General features: G+C 38.6%; 1 protein-coding gene across 8 annotated transcripts in view; it reads left to right on the forward strand.

The window, feature by feature from the left end:
* Positions 1 to 1331: 1331 nt before the first annotated feature.
* Positions 1332 to 22149, forward strand: part of AKAP7 (A-kinase anchoring protein 7) — a 130949-nt gene continuing 110131 nt past the window's right edge. For all 8 annotated transcript variants that reach the window (XM_061130607.1, XM_061130605.1, XM_061130608.1 and 5 more), the window contains exons 1-4: positions 1332 to 1462; positions 6837 to 6965; positions 13756 to 13895; positions 21582 to 21718. In XM_061130607.1, coding sequence (XP_060986590.1) covers positions 6881 to 6965; positions 13756 to 13895; positions 21582 to 21718 — 362 coding nt within the window. In that variant the 5' untranslated portion in view covers positions 1332 to 1462; positions 6837 to 6880. The remainder of the gene's footprint in view (positions 1463 to 6836; positions 6966 to 13755; positions 13896 to 21581; positions 21719 to 22149) is intronic.

A 22149-nucleotide genomic window follows, 5' to 3' on the forward strand; every position in this document is an offset into this window, starting at 1 on the left:
GAAGGGCAGACAGTTCTTCAATATGTTTCTTGGTTGCCTCCAAAAATAATCTTAATGCTAAAGTGGTATATTTTAAGCCCCTTCAACTGTTGACTATGGATTTCTTTTTTTTTCCAGCTTTTAGTTTGTTGCTTATTGCAATTACTCATGTTTAATTCTGAAAAAGGCAATGGCAACCCACTCCAGTGTTCTTGCCTGGAGAATCCCAAGGACGGGGGAGCCTGGTGGGCTGCCGTCTATGGGGTCGCACAGAGTCGGACACGACTGAAGCGACTTAGCAGCAGCATGTTTAATTCTCTGCTATTAAATGACCAACTCCTTGAGAAGAAGACTTATCTTATTCACCTGCACACAATCAGAACAGAGCAGACTTTAGTGGAATCAGTTCATAGTTACTATGGGCATGCAAACCAAATATCCAATTTGCTAGAATTATTTTGCAACCAGGATAATGAGGTTTATGACTTTTTGTGTACGGTTTTAATGTCAACTATTTTGACTGAGGTCCTTGCTTCATCTCCATTTTAGCGTGCCTTCAAGATAAGCGTTGTCTCTCGTAAAATAGGCTACATTAATTTGTTGAGAGACACGCCTAATTTTCTTACTGCAAGGTTTCTTTGCACTTAAAAGAAAACGCCAGTAAAATTCTGATCTAAAGCTAAAAGTCTTAAAAAAAAAAAAAACTAACAAGTACTTTTCCTTCCATTTTACTCATTGCTTCAATCTGCAAACACAAGTAGCTGCTTCCCATTTAATTTCCAGGCATGAAACCACTGTTAAAACTATAGACTGCCACAATTTGGCTTTTTTTTTTTTTTTTCCTGTTAAGCAAATTATTTAATTATAACAGACAAGGTCTCGTTACTGTACGTTATCTCGCTCTTCTCAAATATTCTGTAATCAGAATTCTATGTTTTGAAAGCTCTTTGCAAAACTAAAAACATAGATCCTCAGGAGACTCCAATCAGCCAGCAACCAATCTCACCCCTCGACGCCTGGGCTGGGAAAGGCAGCACCGCTGGGGATGAACTAGCCCGGCCGAAGACCGCAGAGGGCCCCTCCCGGGAGCGGAGGCGGGGTCGGGGGCGGAGCGTCGCCGCGCAGAGAGGAGCCCCCCGCCCTCCCCGCAATTGGCCTGCGTCGCTCGCCGGAATCCGGGCACTGCGGGCGCATCTGCTCGGCCCTTTCCGCTCGTTCTGGGCGCCCGGCCTGGGCATGCAGCTGCTTCGAGGACGGCGGCTCTCGGGGCTCCGCGCCTCCGCAGGCCCCGGCGCCGCGGCCCGAGCCCCGGGCGCCAGCCGCCGCCTCCGCCCCCCGCCCCGCCCCCGCGCGCCGCCCGCCAGTCCTCGGCCCCGCCTCCGCCCCCTCCTTGCGCTTCGCCCGGGGTCGCAGCGCCCGGCCGTCGTCGCCTGCAGAGACCGGTCCCTGGCCACCGCCGCCTGCGTGGAGCTCCCCGGAGCCGGTGAGCTCGGGCGGCCGAGCGGGCGGTGTGGGGCGACTGGAGTCTGGGGGCGTGGGCTCGGCGCGGCCGCGGGGAGGGCCCGGCCCCGCCGCCCCGCCTGCGCCCCCGGCGCGTGGAGCGCGATCGCACGCCCGCTCTGCCCTGGGGCTCCTCTCCCCGCTCGGCGCGGAATTCGGTGTAGCCGCAAGGAACCCGGTACGACCGGGTATGATCAGCGCTGCTTGTCAGCGAGTGTTTTCGTTACTGCACGCACTGTTGTTGCGACGGGAGGCCGGAAGTGTGAACCCATTTTACATTTCACTTTTCTTTCCCGATGATCTTCTAACCTTTTAGAAACTTCATGCCGACACAGACCCTCCGACACCGACACATACCCTCCTTTGGTGTTGGTGTGATCAGCAAAATCTAGAAAAAGCTCCGTGTTTATATTTTATCACAAACAAAGGCTTTGAACCACCGCAGTTAGGCTTTCCTCGTAGGATTTTATTCTCGGTGTGGAAGTGACCTCTCTAAACTGGCGCCAGATCTGCAGTAGGGCTGAGAATGAGTTTCCAGTTTATGTCAGCATTTACTGCGAACTGAAGTTGGTGGGCAGAGCGAGTTAGGGGTTGGACTTTTGATGAAAGGCACCAACAAGCCAATTAAAGAAAAGGTGGTCTTATGTGAAGGAAATGTCAACCCACTCCAGTACTCTTGCTTGGAGAATCCCATGGACGGAGGAGCCTGGCGGGCTACAGTCCACGGGGTCACAAAGAGTGGGACACAGCTGAGAGACTTTCAGGTTTTGTTCATGTGAGATTTTTGAAGTATAAACGCATGACAGTGAAAGTGAAGTCGCTCAGTCGTGTCCGACTCTTTGTGACCCCATGGACTGTAGCCCGCCAGGCTCCTCTGTCCATGGGATTCTCCAGGCAAGAATACTGGAGTGGGCTGCCATTTCCTTTTCTGGGAGATCTTCCCGACCCAGGGTTTGAACCCGGGCCTTCCGCATTGTAGGTAGACGCTTTACCGTCTGAGCCACTGCATAGAAAGATATACAAAGCATGAAAATCTTAAAATGTTATGTAATAACCGTTAACTAGTGTAAATACGTTTACAGTTGTTGAGGGAATGAAATGATGAAGACCTTGGAAGGTCAGTGCCGAGGGCGGGAATTTTTGAGATACACTTAGAAAGGGAAACGTGTAGGGGATTGTTAGTGTCAAAGAGAAAGGTTTCCCACCCCAGTTCCTTCAGTGTGTGGCCTTGCAATTGGGGCTGCTGATAGCATACTTTTAAGATGTTTGTGGAGTTTAATGCCTTTTTACATTGTGTTTCAGATATTATTAGCTTACTTTGTCCATTTCTGGCTAGTAATTTGGGTTGTACTTTTGTTCCTTTTTTCATCATGTGGAAACCAAAGCATGGAGGTCAGGTGACTTGCTGACAGCTGTCAACATTTCTCCAGCTGTAAGATGTTTCTGTTTTTAGTAGCTAGGCCAGAACTGGCTAGGATGAACTGACTCTACTGATTCTTGGGGACTGTACCTACTATATATTTATTGTTTAGTTGCTAAATCCTGTCGACTGTTTGTGACCCCATGGACTGTAGCCCAATAGGCTCCTCTGTCCATGGGATTTCCCAGGCAGGAATATTGGATATACCTTCTTGGGGAATATACCTACCTAGTAGAGTGAGTAGAAGAGAATTTTGCTTAATAAAGTTGTGCTTTGTTATCCAGAAAGGAAACTTGAAGTTTGTGTGAGGAAGGGCAGACTATTCTTTTCTTCTTCTATTGGTCTGTCTTTGATGAAGTCATTTGTGGAAGTACACATATATTTGAATATTAGTGTATACTTCATGTACAATTTTATAATGTATTTTAAACATATGCGTTAATTGTTTTCTTATAAAAGTAATGATTCTGTTTGAAACATTGGAATAACAGAAATGTATTGAGTACAACAACTATGTCAGCCTTTTCGTATATAATTGTACACATAGTACAAGTGCATATGCATTCTTATATCTGCTCTTTAAAATGAAAATGCTCTTCTTAACCAGAACAGATACCAGACAGATATCTGGGCGTATTATATTATATAAACTGTGTATCTTATAATATAAACTGTGTATGTGAACTTTCCAGAAGTGCTGTTGCTGGCAGGTTTTGGTGGTTGAGTAACTGGATTCAAAGTCTAGCCCCAAGACCTGTAACCTGAGGCAAGTTGCTTAATTGGCTAGTCTGTGATAGCCAATACCCTTTACCCTGATAAAGTCCTTTATTTCAAGGTTGGTTATTATTTTATTTCTTTATTTCTGGCTATGCTGGGTCTCTGTTGTTGCACGCAGGCTTTCTCTAGTTGCAGAGAGCCGAGGCAACTCTTGGTTGTGGTGCACAGGCTTCTCATTGCGGTCACTTCTCTTTTTGTTTAGCACAGTCTGTAGGCACCTGGGCCTCAGTAGTTGCGGCTCACAGGTCCTAGAGCGCACAGGCTTGGTAGTTGTTGCTAGCAGGTTCTAGAGCTCCAGCTCAGTGGTCCTGGCGCACGGGCATCATTGCTTGTGGCACATGAGTTGAGTTTAGTTGCCCCGAGGCGTGTGGAATCTTCCTGAACCAGGGATCGAACCCATGCCCCCTTCATTAGCAGGCAGATTCTTACCTAAAACTGTACCACCAGGCAAGTCCAAAGGTTGGTTATTTATTAAGGCAATTTTCCCAAAACAAAAAATTTGTACTTCTGTAAAAGAAACTGTAGTTATGATTGTTGTTCAGTGGCTCGCTCGGGTGTGTATGACTCTTTGCGACCCCATGGACTGCAGCATGCCAGGCTTCCCTCCCTGTCTTTCAGCTATCTCCTGGTGTTTGCTCAAACTCATGTCCATTGAGTCAGTGATGCCACCCAAACATCTCATCCTCTGTCGCCCCCTTCTCTTCCTGCCCTCAATCTTTCTCAGCATCAGGGTCTTTTCCAGTGAATTGGCTCTTCGCATCAGGTGGTCAAAGTATTGGAGCTTCAGCTTCAGCATCAGTCCTTCCAATGAATATTCAGGACTGATTTTCTTTAGGATGGACTGGTTGGATCTCCTTGCAGTCCAAGGGACTCTCAAGAGTCTTCTCCAACACCACAGTTCAAAAGCATCAATTCTTTGGCACTCAGCCTTCTTTGTAGTCCAACTCTCACATCCGTTCGTGATTACTGGGAAAATCATAGCTTTGACTATGGGGACTTTTGTTGACAAAGTGTTGTCTCTCTAGGTTTGTCATAGCTTTCCTTCCAAGGAGCAATCGTCTTCTAATTTCATGGCTGCAGTCACCTTCGGCAGGGATTTTGGAGCCCAAGAAAATAAAGTCTGTCACTGTTTCCATTTTTCCCCTTCTATTTGCCATGAAGTGATGGGGCTGGATGTGAATGTGTTTAACTCATGTCTGCCAGCCTTTGCCGAAACACTGGAGCTTAGAGAACTGGAGGAAGTCTTTCAGATTTGAGCCCTGTTGAGAAACATTGTTCTATAGGATGACCATAGAACATGGAGTTCCAAGAGTTACTTGGAAATGGTATTATCTTATCTCTGAGTTAATAATTGATGTGACACCATGGACTATAGGCCACCAGGCCCTTCTGTGTATGGGATTTCGCAAGCAAGAATACTGGAGTGGGTTGCCATTTCCTTCTTGAGGGGATCTTCCCCACCTAGGGATTGAACCCAGGTCTCCCACATTGTGGGCAGATTCTTTACCAAGTCTGAGTCACCAGGAAAGCCTGTTAATAATTCATATCTACAGAAGGGTTTTCAGCTCTTTGGTAATTTAATAGAAAAAATTTTGTGTATCAAGTTCTAGACTCTTGTTGATTTTGACATACCGTTGCATTCAAGAATTTTATTTATTTTTTAAAAAATTTAAAGATCTTTTAAACATTTTATTTATAGTGTTGTGTAAGCTAAGTGATCAGTGATGATCTTTTCTATGTAGGTGCATTTGCCCCAAATATAAGATATGTATTGATTTATTAAAACTTTTGTTTAAATATAGCTGTGTATTTTTCAACACAAGTGTAAAAAATAGAAAGGAAACATTTACTTGTTCTCACATATTTCAATAGCTGTGAATAGATTCATGGTAAATAACACTTGCTGAACACCTGCATGCCAGGCACTCAAGCTTAATAAGGTTTGAACTGTAATGTAAATAAATAGCATTATTAAGAGTGTACTATTTTTTTGGTTTTGGTGTTGAACATGACTAGTTGATACAAAAAAAATCAGCAATAAAAAGGTTTTAGCTGTCATTTTTTGCTTTATCTACAAAACAGGTGTGTGTCTGTAAATAATATTAAAGATTACTGAAATTACAATAAAAATTTAGTTTTTTTGGTTTTGTTAACTATAACTTATCATGAATATTTATTATCTTTCATATTGTAAGCCATATTCTTAATGGAGTGTGTTTTTAAAGGTCTGATATATGAAAATAGAGGATTATAACAGAATAAAATAAATGACTTCTTTAATATCTTCAATGGTAAATTAATCATTAGTCAATATATAGAATAAAAATTATGTAAGTATCCTAGGATTTTGTTCAGCTCTGGTCCAAACAACGTTTGTGTCTAAAAGCATGGAGGATAATGGTGTGGAGAGACTACCAGCTGATAAATTTAGCAATTGACTTTATCAGTTTAAACAGACACTCTTTTCCCTTAACCTCCTCCTGAGGCATATAATTGTTCTACCCATAATAAGAAAACAAAAAAACAAGGACCAAGTGTGAAATGTCGCTCTAATATTAGTACCTGTCCTTGGAAGGGCTGTCAGCGAAACTATAGGATCTTTTTGCTTTTAACCATTGAATTTCTAGAAAAGCATATTTAGAGCTATGTAATTTTAATGTGTGAATTTTAATGTTTGAATTTCCCATGTTAATATAATAATGGAATGAAAAAAAATTTTAAATCTTTTCTGAAGGAAAAATAAAAGTCAGAGTTTATACAGGTGAGAACACATAATTGATGTTGTTAGCAAATAAACATAGAAGAGATTGCCAAAATCTTGTTGGCTTGTGTTCAAAAGTTATGTGAAAAACATAGTTTTGGAATTAAGAAAATGTGTCTTATAAAGGATCTTGAGGTTTGTTGATTAACTCAACTTTAACCCTGAGTTGAGTACTGTGCTTCAGGAAATTATTAAAGCTGTTTAACATAAAGATGGATTTATAGAAATGTAGACTATGGTATAACTATATAAGTAGCTTACAGTATATTTGAATGCCAGTTTTACCATTTCTTAACAGATGTTAATTTATATTGAGTTCAGTTAGTTGAGTTGCTTTAGCGTAGGATATGAATTAAAAAATAAATAAAATAATACAGTTTTCTTTTTGTGATGTTATAGGGGTGAATTCCAATGAGTGTGAAAGTGTATCAAGCAAACAAGAAATGTCAGAAGAATTTGAAGCCAACACCATGGATTCTCTGGTAGATTTGCCATTTGCTACCATAGATATTAAAGATGACAGTGAAAGTAAGTACTTTGTTAAATAAATATGTGTTTAGAAGCAATGAACAGTAAATTTAGTGATACATATTTTTTTCTTAATAAATTATTTTACCTTAAGTATTGCTGTGTTTTTGAGTTTGGGCAGTTAATTAATAATTGTTTGGCTCCATAGTAAAGGATCCACCTGCCAATGCAGGAGATGTGAATTCGATCCCTGGGTCAGGAAGATCCCTTGGAGAAGTAAATGGCAACCCACTTCAGGATTCTTGCCTGGGAAATCCCATGGACAAAGGAACCTGGTGGGCTACAGTCTGTGGGTTTGCAAAAGAGATGGACTCAACTGAGTGACTAAACAACAACAGTAACAACTCTCAAGATGATTGTAATCCTTAACTATGACCCTAAGGTTAAGTTAAATGATAAGGTTAAGTTAACCTTAACTTAAATCAAGGTTCAAAACAGTAGTTCAGTGAGTTTTCCTTCTTTCAGTCATATGCCTTCCCTAAATGGGGCATTCAGTTCTCCTCATTGAAATGATCATAATCCTTATTTTACCTCACCGAATTCTAAGTCTGGCTTTGTAATTATTGGAGATTTTAGAGATACTGGAAATCACCATGTTATTATTTACTCATTAGCTAATACTATTAAGTTGCATATTAAAAATACTTCAGATCTTAAATATTTTAAAGTATTGATTAAAACCTTATTTACTTGAAAAAAAATTTTAATAGAAAAATGTATATCAAATAAAGATTGAGTCTTAGTACTTGGTATAGTAAGTGATTGTCTTGAGTCAGTTTTTTAAAAAGTGTAAATTGTGTCCTGTATTTCTCTGTAATTTATTGGAGAAGTCTGTAATGTTTATTCCAAATTTTATTATTAAAGGACTTAAGGCAAATATTTGTCCCAAATAAAAAAAAATGATTGGTGCCTGGCAAAGGATGTAAAAATAAAGCCCAGTTAGTAAATAAATATATGGAAAATTATTCAACTTCATAAGTATCAAAGGATGCACATTAAAATATGATTGTAACTTATCAGATTGGGAATATCACTCAAAAATAATACTCTGTGATTTTAAGGTTATATCTTTGTGGCTTCTGACAGTGTATTGTTGTAGTAATCCTTTTAGAATGGGATTTATTGGAATCTTAAGCAATGTTCATACATGGGGTGGAGTCACTCATGGAATTCCTAACGTAAGGACATAGTCTTACTTGTGGGAAGAGGTTTTATTTATAAACGTGTGTCACAGTGTTTTTAAGTAGTAAAAATATTGCCAGAAAGCCCAAATGTCCGTTAGACTGTGGCTGAAAAAGCTATACCGGTGCCTTTAGGCTACATGGTATTGAATTACATATTATGAAAATATTTCTGGAAACTATGTAATGGGGAACATTTCTAAGTCACTTCAGTTGTGTGCAACTCTGCAACCGTGTGGACTGTAGCCCTCCAGGCTGCTCTGTCCATGGGATTCTCCAGGCAAGAATACTGGAATGGATTCCCATGCCCTTCTTCAAGGGATCTTCCCCACCCAGGAATGGAACCCGTGGTTCTTACCCACGGCCTGCTGCATTGGCAGGAGGGCTCTTTATCACTAGGGCCACCAGGCAAGCCCACATAGTATCGAATTGCATATTATGAAAATATTTCTGAAACCTCTATAATAGAGAATCTTTCCTATGTAAAATGCAAAGTTAAAAATTAGGGGGGAAATATATGTAATGTTAGTTTACAATTGTGTAAGTGCTTTAGGTGATCTGTCACCAAAATTCATAGTGATTGTGTTAAGATAGTAGGTTTCTGAACAATTTTTTTTTCTTTATTCCTTTTTCTAATCTTCAAATTTTGTGAGCTCTTGATTCTTTTTGTGAAAAAATACTATTAAGATTTTGAATTGTGGTTAGAAACTTGCTTTTAAAGATGTATGCTTCATTGATTCAGTAAACAGGGAGCTAGAGAAACTCATTTTTCCTTGATGTTATCCACCAAGATTTTACTAATAGTGTTCAACTGAGACGGTTACAGGTGAGGTCTGTGGAGTCAGACTGTCAAGGGACAGAATTTGCTCCTACGTTTTCCTGTTCTGTGCTTTGAGCAAGTGTCTGGACTTGCTTTCACTGTCTCAAAAATTGGTATAAAATGGTAGCTGTCTCATAAGATTGTTGACAGGATTCAACTAACTTATTAATAATGTAAAGTCCTTCCAATTGTGTGTGGCAAAGAACTTGCCTCCACAAATCTTTATTAATTTAATCTTACCAAGATTTTCTGCCTTAATAAGTTTGTCAAAATAAGTATTTAAAAATGTGTCCCTTGAAAGCAGTATTTTATAATAATATCATCAGGTGCTTCTAGCCCATCACTAAATGCTTTCCATTTCTTTGCTTAATTCTCACAGAAAATTAGAGGGGTAAATTATTTTTTTAGAAAGCTTTAGTAATTTGCTGAAGATTATTCAGGGTGCTTAGTCACTCCAGTCGTGTCTGACTCTCTGCCACCCCATGGACCATGGCCCGCCAGGCTCCTCTGTCCCTGGGGTTGTCCAGGCAAGAATACTGGAGAGGGTTGCCATTTCCTTCTCCTTATTCAGAGTAATTCTGTGAAATATAGAAGGTAATAGTCTATGCTGTATACTTAAATTTTAAGAATGGTTGCTTCAGAGATTTGATGGCATAAGTAGCAAGAAAACAAAAAAAGGATATAAAAGCAAAATTGAATTCACTCAGTCTTTTGGCTAACAGCAAGTGTAAAAACAGTCAACCAACAATAACAGATGGACTACATTACATTAATTTCTCTCATAATTCATTTCCTTGTAGTTTTTTGAGAGAATTAAAACGCCTTTAAGAAAATTAGATAATTTACATTAAAATGACACATGTGGTGCTTTAGGTTAAAAAAAAGTCAATGCATGGATGAGTTATAGCCTTTGTCAACAAGACCAGATTCATTAGAGCACATTAAAATGGCTACTGAAATCATTATGAAAATTAACAAGTATAATAAATTAAATTTATGGAATGGGTTTACAAGCTTTACTACAACTAATACTTTTTTTCTGCTGAACAGTAGAAGTTACTCTAAATAATCCAGAGAAGGATCCAGGGCACATGGCCAAAGCTTTCTACATTTTGCTTCTATTGTCATTGATCTTTAATGTTTTTATTGTAAACTTGATGTTACTTGAATACTTTGCTCATTGTATTTTTATATGCATTAAATAAAAGTATTAGTCACTCAGTCATGTCCAACTCTTTGTGACCCCAGGGACTGTAGCCCACCAGGTTTCTCTGTCATGGAATTCTCCAATCAGGAACACTGGAGTGGTCATTCCCTTCTCCAGGGGATCTTCCCGACCTAAGGAAAATAAAAAGATAATAGTAAATTGTATTTTAGAACTTAGATTATGATTTAAAAGTTTAAATAAAATGAAGTTCAGTGAGGAAAAAGGGGATTTTATACTCTGGTCATACAAATAAACCTGCTAATGAAAGGCATAGAAGATATGCAAACAAGTGTCTAGCAAGTTGATCATAAATCAGCAGGACTCACTGAAATAGAAAAACACAAGCATACTACTTACAAGTGTAGATTAAACTGTGCTGTCACAGTAAATACAGGGTTATTTCCCCCCTTTATTTGTCCAGCTCACTTCAGATTATTTTAAACTTTACCCTATCTGTGATGTCCAACAAAGGAAAAAATTTAGATAATCCAGTTCAAAGGAAAGCTTAATAGTTATTGATAAAAGGAAGCTAAGGGAATTTAGAAAAATGCTCTACTTCTTTATTTTTATTAAGAGGTTGTATTCTGAACTGCCGGCTTTATGCTGTATCATTCTCATGATACTGGAATTGTTAGAGCTATTATAAATTATAACTGTTACCTTCAGAGATTATGATTTTCCTTCTTTGAATATCTGCAAAATGGACTTAAGGAGCATTTGAAATGGCAAAAATAAATAGTTACAGACAGGAGGCTCTTTAGTTTTAAACAGGTAAGCTATAAAACAACTAAAATACTGAAGACTTCAGTGGTCTGTTCCTCTGGCTTAGTACTGTTTATGTTGAGTCAAACACAGCAAAACTGTGTCTTATGTTCAAAGTAAGACATAGATTTTGCAGTGCCACCCAATATACACATACACGTAAAAAACTGAAATTTCATGAAGTAATACTTACATATACCAGCAGCAGTATACTGTTTACCATTCTGTTATTTTGTTTTGCTTTCCTTTCCATTCCAAGCTGTCCATTCTGGTTATTAAAAAGTTCTTTTAAAAATTATCTTCTGTGGTGATTTCATAACCTACTAATGGGTTGATACTTGCAGTTTGAAAAATGAAAAGGTAGACTATAGGTTCTGGATTCTCTCTCTTCTATGTTAATTTTGAGATGAACTAAAGGTTATAAAATCAACTGGATTATTAGTTTGGCCACCGTTCTTTATTTAATTTCTGCATCTCTTGTGTCTCCTGCTTTGGCAGGCAGATTCTTTACCAGTTGCGTCACCTTGGAAGCCCAGTTTCAACATAAAATATCTTAATTAGTACAGATGTAATAGCTGTTGGCTCTGTTATTCCAGGTCACAGATTATATTAAAATTGGTTTCCTGTTCATGAGTGCCAGTTTACTAACAGCAGATGGAGGTGGGCTTGGAATGTATTTAGAAGTGGATTTAAAATATGTGTACTTCATTAGCATATTATATTGTGGCTTCTGTTTAAAGTTAGTTTAGTTCATGTTACTACAAAGTAAGGACTGTTTCTTATATGTATCTGAAATTACAAGCAGCTCAACATATTTGATTTTCCAAATGAAAAAAGCTGCATGGAAATAAAACCCAGGGGCATCACATGAGGCAATTCAGCTCATTCTTGACAGGTGGTGCTAGTACCTGCCTGCCAGTGCAGCAGACAGGTTTGATTCCTGGGTTGGGAAGATCCCCTAGAGGAGGAAATGGCAACCCACTCCAGTATTCTTGCTTGGGAAATCTCATGGACAGAGGAGCCTGGAAGGCTTCAGTCCATGAGGCCGCAAAGAATTGGACACGACTGAGCATACACACACAAGACAATGCGGATAAGAGTGCTGTGAACTTTTTATAAAAGTCCTGACAAGCTCACATGTATAGAAGAAGCTAATTTATATTTCAAATTTGTATTCTCTGTGAAGGTATGTCATTTTAACCATATTAATCATTATGCATATTGTTGAGAAGTGTAATAGAGAAATGGTTGCACAAACAGACCAGTTAATTCTGTCTTAACCTGTAACAATACAGTCAGACTCATTACCCAGATCACCTTGTTCTTAATTGACCCGTCTTCTACGTCTCCTTCTAGGGTTCCCAGATATGTTGATCTTAGAAAGAAAGCATGTCTGTTCCCACAAATGCTTAATTTTTAAATTTTAAACATTTTCTACTATTTTTCTTAGAAGTTCGCATTAAAATATTATTTGCAACACTCATTTAAAATTATTTACTGTTAATATTTCAAAGAAAAACAGAATAAGGACAGTTTCTTCTGCTCTTTGATTTTGTTCATAGTAGTAGCTACTTATCTAGAACGATAAGAGGGAAGCAATTTGTTCCAGTGGAAATTACACTAGAAGGAGAGCTTTGAAAGGTCCGGATACCAGGTTTGACTCTGTGACACTGAACTGTTTTTAAAACTTTTTTTTTTTTCTTCTGTTCATTGTATGTAAAATAAGGAGTTTAGTTAGATATGCACAGATCTTGTCCTCTTGGTCACTATGGTTTGTTAGAGCTGATCTCAAAGATGAGACCAACTTCATAAGATTGAATCTAAGGCAAGGTACTTCCTCCTCCTTTACAAAACCATACCTTGGAAGATATAGTTATATTTGCAGTTTACAAAGTCGCTATGAGGTACTCTGCTATTCAAGAAGACACAACCTGAAATATAAATTAATGGTAGTTTTCCATGCCTGTGGAAGCCCCTGATAGAATCTGTTTTTTAAAATAAAAGAATTTCGCACTGATTTGGAAATTACTTCTAGGAGTATAGTTTCACAATAAAAATCGTTGGTTGTTAGAAATGTCTTTTGAAGATGACTTTAAAAAGCATGCTAAGTGTTTCTCAAGTTAGCTATGGTCAAGGACTATTTTTTTTTCTTTAGTTTCTTATTTGTTGCTGGCTGATACTTTTGTAAAATACATAATGAAACATTAAATATTAGAAAAAAAATTAAAGAAAAAGATCTGCAAAACAGAAGCCAGAATTTAATAGACAGAATTACTTTGCCTACTTGCCCTGAAAGTTTATAAAGCATCCTCTCAGTTTTTGCTAATTGTTTGTAGTGTGACATTAGCCAGAAATTGAACTTTGAGTGGCACTGCCGCAAGTGATTTTTTTGTAAAAGTTAGGAATATACATATTACAGGATGGAGAAAAAATGATTTTTCCTAGCATCATGAAAATTGTGGCAAGGAGAAGAGAACGGTTGTTAGTTATGCTTCAGATCAGAGGTAAGTGCACCATGGCCCATGGGCCAGATCTGACTATCTGCTTTGTAAATGAAAGTTTTATTGGAAAACATTTGTATCCATTCAGCTGTGTTTTGTCTACAGCTGACTTAGGTCGTTAAGACTGTATGATCCGCGAGGCCTGAAATATTTATTATGAGGTCTTTTACAGAAGAATTTGCCAATTCCTATTTTAGATTTGAAAATGACAATTATGAATGACTGCTAGTTGTATAGTGCTTTTTTTTTTCTTTTTACTGATTATATCATCTTTGTTTAAATGCATTAGACATATTATTGTTTGACTTTTTTTCTCTAGTCACTGATGTTCCTAAAGTAAATTTGGAGAGAAGTAAAGAAAATGGATGCAACAATAAAGATCAAATAAAGAAGAGGAAAAAAAAGCGAAAAGATTATCAACCCAACTATTTCCTATCCATTCCAATCACCAACAAAGAGGTGCTGTTTTTTTTAAGAAGTATTTTTACTAGATTTTATTCTAAATTATATTTAAGGTGCACTAAATGCTCTCGTAAGCCCTTTTGCTTTCAGCTTTTAAGAGTCTTCAGTGGCATTTTAGCTGGGCAGGAAATATGGAGTATACACACACACATACGGAATATAAAATACAGAGACTATAGAATATATTTCAACAATAATTTTGAAAAATATTATTTAAACAATCATATTTAAATGACAGTTTTACAAAAGCTACTTTAAAAAAATGTTGCCAGATAGCATGTCAAGGTTCTTTCTAAAGTTTTGTTCATCATAATGGAAGAATCTTTCAGAAACACAGAGCTGGTAAAAAAAAAAAAAAAAAAGATTCTGAAATCTCTGTGGGGAAAGTAAACTGGGATTTGTTGCTGCTTAGTCCAGTTTATGGTAATGACTATTGCAATATAGTTTCTTCAAAAATTACTCATTGTTGTACCAACTTAATGGTGTACAATAAACTTGGTAGAAATCTATTAAAAATCTGAAAATTTAATGTGGCATCAATAATAGGAAATGAAACCAGCCCATTGGCCCACAGTAAGATACCCTAACATATGACTGAGAGAGAAAACTGTAGCAGGTAAGCCTTTTAGAGCAGTGAGATAGGAATTATAACACCTTAGGAGAGAACGCCTCATTTGGAAGACTGACTGCTTCTGTACTTGGCCCAGTTTAATGTCTTCAGAGCTAAATCTGAATTCCTGTTTGACCATGGACTCTGATCTCTTAACTGGGCGTATTTTCAGGCTGTTCCTCCCTTTATTTAACTAGAATGTTTCTACAGAATGCTAATGAGTTTTTAAATATCAAAGCAAACAAAATTGAAATCAAAGAAATAAATATAAAAGAGAACAAATTCTGTTGGGGCATTCTAGGAAACTTCTAGTCTGTGAGGTACAGTTCACTTGGGAAGAAAAGATACTGAGAAAGATAAGTGGAATTACCTAGCCATATGGAATTTTAGAATTTGATAGAGTAAAGAATCAAAGTTTGACTTTACTGGTATGTAGTGGTAGGTTAACTGTAAAATAGCCCTTAAATGTTTAGCCGATGGCAAGTTGAATGTTTTTGACAACTATAGATTACATTAAAATACTTGTAACTTATTCAGACAGGTTTTCCATAAGATTTAGGATCTTGTGTACCTACGGGCATTGTAGGAGAGCAGGTTAGGTCCTGAGGAAGCTGCATGTGAAACAGGCCAAGTGACATCCCCATATTTTTTGTGATTGGAAGTGATGCCAGTTTCCTTATTTTGGTTTCTTGCTTAGAAATTGCTCCACTCCAGAGTCTGTGTGTGTAGAAGTTGGGCGAGCTCTTCTCTAAGTAGCTGTTCTTGGTTCCCCTGGTCCAAGCAGCAGCTCTGCATTCCCTCCAGCCTGCCCCAGCCCCTGCCAGCGCTGGGCCGGCTTCCCACCTCGTCCAGTAAAGATTGGTGGGGGGATGTGCTAGGATAAGGCCGGTGGGGAAGGGTATTGAGGGGAGAGAGGGTGGAGAGATTCCTTTCTTCTGACACTCAGATTGGGACTCAAGGTCACAAAGATGGGAGGAGGAGATGAAAGAGGGCCATCTGCAACCCTTAGTTTTTATCCTGTAAGCCACTGTAGCCTTTGTTTCTGCCTCTTTGCTGCTGGCAGGTTCTGTAGAAAGTGGGTATAGTACAGGCTTTGGAACCTGACCAGCCTTGCTCAGATAGCAGCTGGATCACAAATGCCACTGTGGATGTTGGTCACATTACATAATTTTTGTAGTTTCAGCGTCTTGAGGTGTAAAGTGAAGGTGATAATGATTATTTTCTAAACCCAAATTGGGACACATCACCTTCATCCTTATGCACTTCAGTATCTTCCCATTGATACTTGGATAAAGACAAAGGCTTTACCATATTCTAGAAGGTTCTATATGGTTTGATCTTCTCCACCTCAGCCCCTCTGACCTTGTTTGAACTTGCCAATCCCCCCCTGCCTGCAGGAAAGCTTTCTCTGGCTAGAAGTTTTCTTTTCTCTCCTTTTGGTTTTGTTAATGCCAAAAATCTCAGCTTAAACTTCTCCCACCCGTGAGCACCCTGACTAGGTCGCCCGCTCCCCCCACCGTTGTCATCCTTGAAATCTGACACTTGTTGGTCCTCCTCAGTTTTACAGCCCCTCCCCAGTACCTAGAACAGAGTTTGGCAGGAATAGAGTCGTGCACACACAAAATACTGTCATTTCAGGGCAGAAGATGTTTCCAGAATGCCAAATTCCAACCAGAACAAATTTACAAATAATAGATACAGTGTTACACATGCTTGTTTTCTGTAATATAGGTTCAGTGATAGTTTGTTTTCCAGGAGGTCCATGACTTGTAATAGTGGGGCACACAAGTTTCAAGTAACCTGGAAACCAGAGAATTTCATGTTTCTCTCTCAAGTGACTGATTTGTGGGTAACAAAGCTTAAAGCCTATATGGGGAGGAGGATTAGGGACTAGGACAAGATGAGGAAGATCTTTTTTATATCTTCTGTATGAGTACCTTTTTTGTTTGTTTCTTTGAAAGTATCTAATGTTAATTTCTTTTGAAACTGCTTATGGGCTTTTGTGGGGAGTCCTGGGAAAAGGAGCAGCATTTATAACATTGTTTCAATGGGAGACTGTATTCCAAGTTCCAATTAAGTGACCTGCAAACAAGCTTTTGGAAGCTAGCACATTGACAATGAGCTGCTCTACTTTTGGCTTCTACTTGCTGGCATCTAGTTTTAAAGGAAAAAGGATTCAGACTTACATGGGTCTTTGATTTTTAAACACATTAGTAGACATTTGGAATGCTTTAGTTTTGGAAGGTCATGATTTTCATATTTTTAAGAGATAGATTTGGAAAATGAATTGGAATGACTGCATGAAAATATCCTAATTGCATGTATATGAGAATGTGTTTCTCCATTACCCACAATTACACATTAATTTAAAATTAAAAATAAAGAGAAATTGAATGGTATTTTAAGTGAATCCTAAATATTTCTTAACTGGCTAGAATTGCTTAATTATTAGTTCTAGGTGGATTTGCCCATATATTGGTTTTATATACTTTCTTATAAGAGGTAATAATACAAGTCAGCATTGAAAAATGCAAGGGAAGCTAATTGAAATTAAGAATGCATTAAATTTTTGGTAAGATGACTGTTCTATACCAATGGAAAAATATGATACTCTTTAGGAGTTTTAAAAGGCATTTGTTCTATTTAATTCTGTATTTCATTTTCTAATGTGAAAATTACTGGTCTTATGAAAAGATGAAATATGATTTATACGTTCTGTTCCTTTCTGGGAAATGTAATTGTGAAAGTACATGTTGTCATCATGCATGTTAAACACTTCGGTAGATACAGAAAATTCTCCTATCTTCAGGTGATTTTTTACTTTTACTCTACTTACCGTTTTATCATCAGATTTTCAAGTTTTTTTTCATCCTGTAAACAAGCAAGAAAAATGACTATATTCATCTTTGAAGAGATGTTAGGTAGCAAATTGATGTGATAATTCTGTTAAACCTTAATGAGGCAGCAAATTTAGGAATGATGTATGTTAACAGCTTAGGAAAAAATCCAAAAATAATGTCAAAAGATGAGGTAAAAGATACTGTCTTTCTGTGTGCTACACTATAACCACTCTTCCTCACATACTGAGTTGAAGGCATTTTCTTTGAGCTCGTTTATGCTTTGAATTAACTAGAAAGCTTAAAAAAAATGAAATTTCTTATTGCTTTTATTTTTAGACACGTGGAATATGGCTTCATGGTGAGGGTTAGCAGTTGCATGTCTGTTTTTATTCTCTAAATACAAAGAAATTACTCAGTGAATGAAATATTTAAGATTTTAATAAGCTTTTATTTTTTAAAGTTTCTTTCAATATCCTATTTAAATATGGCTCTGTAATGTTAGGCTTAAAAAATGTGCATTGTTCAATAGTGCCAGTGGCTGGGGATTATGATAACAGATAAGCTTCAATGGCTTTGTAGAAATTTAAACAGTGGCTATAAAAATTAGTTTCCTTTGGCCTTTAATGACATTGGTACTTTTGAAAATGGCATACGGAGAAGACTCTGAAGTAGTTTCCTTTTTTCTTTTTATCTTTTAAGAATGTAATTAGGAATAAAAAGCATTAAATTTTTTAAAAGATGATATCAAGGAATATATAAATTAATCTGAGGCATCAAAGCATAGTTAGATATACATTACTTGATTAGGTTATCTTTTAGAATTTTCATAGGTTGAGGTTAATTTTGCATTTTAAGTACTGTGTGGCTTCAGAGAAATAGTCTTCAAAAGTTTTACGGATTTTAATTTGCAATTTTATAAGCTACTGGATAATTCAAAGATATGAATGGTCTATAACTCTTTTGCACTAAATAATAGGACATTGCACTAAAATGCTGAATATACAAATGGATGGAAATTTTTGAGCACTGTCCTGAATTTATATATAATTAGTATTTGAGCTTAGAATAAAGACTACATTTTTATGGAAATGCAGATACTCTATCCGCTAAGTGCAATGGCAAACCCCAGGTGTGACCGTGAAAATGTCTCTAGGCATTGACAGATGTCCCCTGGGGTAGAGAACCCCTGATTTTGATAATATTGGCAGTTTTGCAGACCTTATATTAGGCAAATGTGAAGTGCTTTCCTTTAGCTTGTCTGCCATCCTTTAGCTTGTGTGTTGACCTTTAACACATCCCTGTAACTTTTGCAGTGCTTTACAATCGAAAAGAAACCAAGACCCAGTGAGACTAGGTGATGTCTGTGGGGTTACACCTGTGGCTGACCTGCGATTAAAATCCAGGACTTCTGATACAAGTCCGCACCCCTAATTTGCTTCACTTTTCATTAAAAAGTTCTCATCCTAAACCACTTTTTCACGATTATTTAAGCCAGAATTAACATTTGTGCCAGCTAATATTTGAACTTGCAGTTATACCGTTCTGAGGTCTGATATTCTAGAGCATGCACGATTTACTCAGCACTGGGCTAGATTCTTCCCGCATGAACGTGGACCTTCTTCAGCTGCTTCAGTATTCCTGGAAACCAGTCCAGGACTTCACTGCACCCGGAAAAATCTCTCAAAAGTTCACCTGTAAAATCCTCGAAGAGTAGTGTGGGCTTACACCAAAGGCATTTTTGAGCCCATGTGTTCTATTGGGATTTCCCTATGGCTCAGATGGTAAAGAATCTGCCTTCAGTGCAGGAGACCCAGGTTCGATCCTTGGGTCAGGAAGATCCCTTGGAGAAGGAAATGGCAACTGACTCCAGTATTCTTGCCTGGAGAATCCCGTGGACAGAGGAGCTTCGTGGGCTCCAGTCCATGGGGTTGTAGAGTCAGACATGACTGACTGACTAACACACCCACATGTGTTCTGTCACACAGGGTTCAGTAAGACTTCCCCAGAACCTCCTTTAAGTGTCTTTTTGCCCTTGGTGTTTCATGACTTGAGTCAATACCCTCATGTCATCACTCTCCTGTCTCCTCTCAAAAACGCATTCCTCGTACCTTTTCTTCCACAGTTCTCTGGCCAATTTCCCTCCTCCTCACTCCTGGATCTTTTCCTCCAGATATTTCCCTCATCTTTTCTCATCTATTGTAATTTATCTTTTTCTCAAGTTCCTTTGCTATTTTGGGTATTGAAAGTGGCTGTTGAAAGTGAAAGTCACTCAGTCGTGTCCAACTCTTTGCGATCCCATGGACTACACAGTCCATAGAATTCTCCAGGCCAGAATATTGGAGTGGGTAACCGCTCCCTTCTGCAGGGGATCTTCCCAATGCAGGGATCAAACCCAGATCTCCCGCATTGCAGGCATATTCTTTACCAGCTGAGCCACCAGCAAAGCCCAAGAATACTGCAGTGGGTGGTATAAGATCTTGAAAAATTTTTTTAAAATCTTCTGTGTTTCAATTTATTTTAGTGGAGACAGTACCAATACCTACTTCACAGGATTGGTGGGAGGCTTAGTGAACTGATAGATGTAAAATGCTTACTCTAGTGCCTGAAAGCTAGTGACCACACAAGAAGGGGACTGTTGTTGTTTCAACGTTGTTTATTTGTATTACCAAGAACTGTGGTGAGGCACAGAGAGGAAGAAATACGCCCTCGGGGACACCATTAATTTGCTCAGTGTAGAGGTAGAGGAAACACTGACTGTAAGACCTTTGTGTATTATGATGTTAGGAGCATTTTAACTACCAGGCTATCAGGATTCTTTTGTTGGGTGTCTCGGAAGTGACATCTTACCTTGGGAAATCTTAGGTGTTATTGCGTATCGTCCTACCAGGAAAACACTGTTTCCCATGATACTGTTCTCCAGGTTGCAAGGAATAGAGAAGTGCTGAGGTTATTTGGGTGAAGAGGATTTATTGTAAAGATCTGTGGGAAGTCAGATCCCAGGCCAGCACCTCATGATTTGCCCAGTCACAGTCCGCAGATAATGGGAAGATTGTTCAGGATGAAACAGCTTGTCTGTATGGGAACAGCCTGCTGTGTCTGTGATTCAGCTCTTTCTTATCTCTGCTGTCTTTTTGGGGTTCTGCTGCTATTGCCAGTCTCCTCTCTTGTCTTTTTCTCTCTAATGCTGCTGCCTCCAGGCTTCTACGTGCACTCTTTTCTCTGGGGATCGCTTGGTTTGCTAGTTTATATTCTAGTTATTTTCCATTTAGAAGTTGGCTAATACTGTCTCTGGGCTTCCCAGGTGGTGCTAGTGGTAAAGAACCCGCCTGCCAGTGCAGGAGATGTAAGAGACACAAGTTTGATCCCTCGGGCCGGAAGATCCCCTGGAGAAAGGAATGGCAGCCCTCTCCAATATTCCTACTTGGAGAATCCCGTGGACAGAGGAGCCTGGCGGGCTGTAGTCTATAGTGCTGCAAAGAATCGGACGTGACTGAAGTGACTTAGCATGCACAATATTGTCTCTAGCTGGAAATAGAGGAGGGAAAAGCCATCATTCCTCTTTGTTCTTAGTAGGTTGAGAGGGGTGAGCTGATGAGGGACCAAGGATTTTTGTTGGATAAAGACTACAGTTTTTTAAACACACGCGTTTAGCCTTCTGCGCAGCTCTCTCACCATGGTTATGCCCCGCCTCACAGTGTCTGGGGAAATGACAGCGGTCATTCCTGTTGAATTATTGCTGTCCTGAGAAATCTTAAAGGCCATGAAGAATGGATTCTCAGACACATTCATTTGGAGACAAGTAAATATTATTGCCAGCAGAAATGGAATGTTGTCTGCTGATTTGACCTTTCTGTGGCAAGAATAAAACTTTTATTTTTAGGAAAGATCATAATGATAGTGAGTCATACAGTATATTCCAAGGATAAATTTCTGAAAAGATGCATAGCCATTGAATTTTTCCACTCAATCAGGGACCCAGTCTGTAAAAGAAGGATGTTGGACTTGATGCTCTTAAGATGGACAAGCATTATGTAATTTTTAAAACATTTATACATCCCATTAAACTTTCTGAGTTGTCCCTCCAGGATATTTAAGAATAGGTAGACAAGCATGATTTGATTGAAAATCTTGACCGTGTTCTCATTTTAGTCGTTACTTCTTTTGTTCTCAATTTAAATGTCCCTGTAAGGAAATGTTGCTTACCTAATGTCTGTTTTGTCTGTGTGTGATTAGATTACAAAAGGAATTAAGATCCTGCAAAATGCAATAATACAACAAGATGAGCGACTGGCCAGAGCAATGAGCAGTGATGGTTCCTTTCATATTACCCTACTAGTGATGCAGTTACTGAATGAAGATGAAGTCAACATGTGAGTACTACATCTTTCTGGAATATTGTTTTCCAAGTTATTACTTTAATATGAGTAGACATAACAGAACCCAAAGAGGCATTGAAATTCTAAAGAAGCATTCTTTGTTATAATTTGTTGCAGTCAACAAGCCAATGTACAGAATCAGCTGTACAATATTCTTCCTAATCTGTATTTTTTTTTTCCCGCTGTGACACATGGTTTGCGGGATCCTAGTTCCCCAACCAGGGACTGAACCTTTGTACCCTGGAGCGGAAGTGCAGAGCTTAACCACTGGACCACCAGGGAACTGCCCCTAATTTATACTTTTGAACTGTGTTATTGTTATCAGATGCATTGGTTATGCAGTTATTTTGTCCATGTTAATTATGTAAGCGCTATGGAGTCTGTCCATTTAGGTTAGGATTCCAGGTAAAGATTCTGGAATCATG

Source organism: Dama dama, chromosome 26 (genome assembly GCF_033118175.1).
Source record: "Dama dama isolate Ldn47 chromosome 26, ASM3311817v1, whole genome shotgun sequence".
Classification (NCBI taxonomy): Eukaryota; Metazoa; Chordata; class Mammalia; order Artiodactyla; family Cervidae; genus Dama; species Dama dama.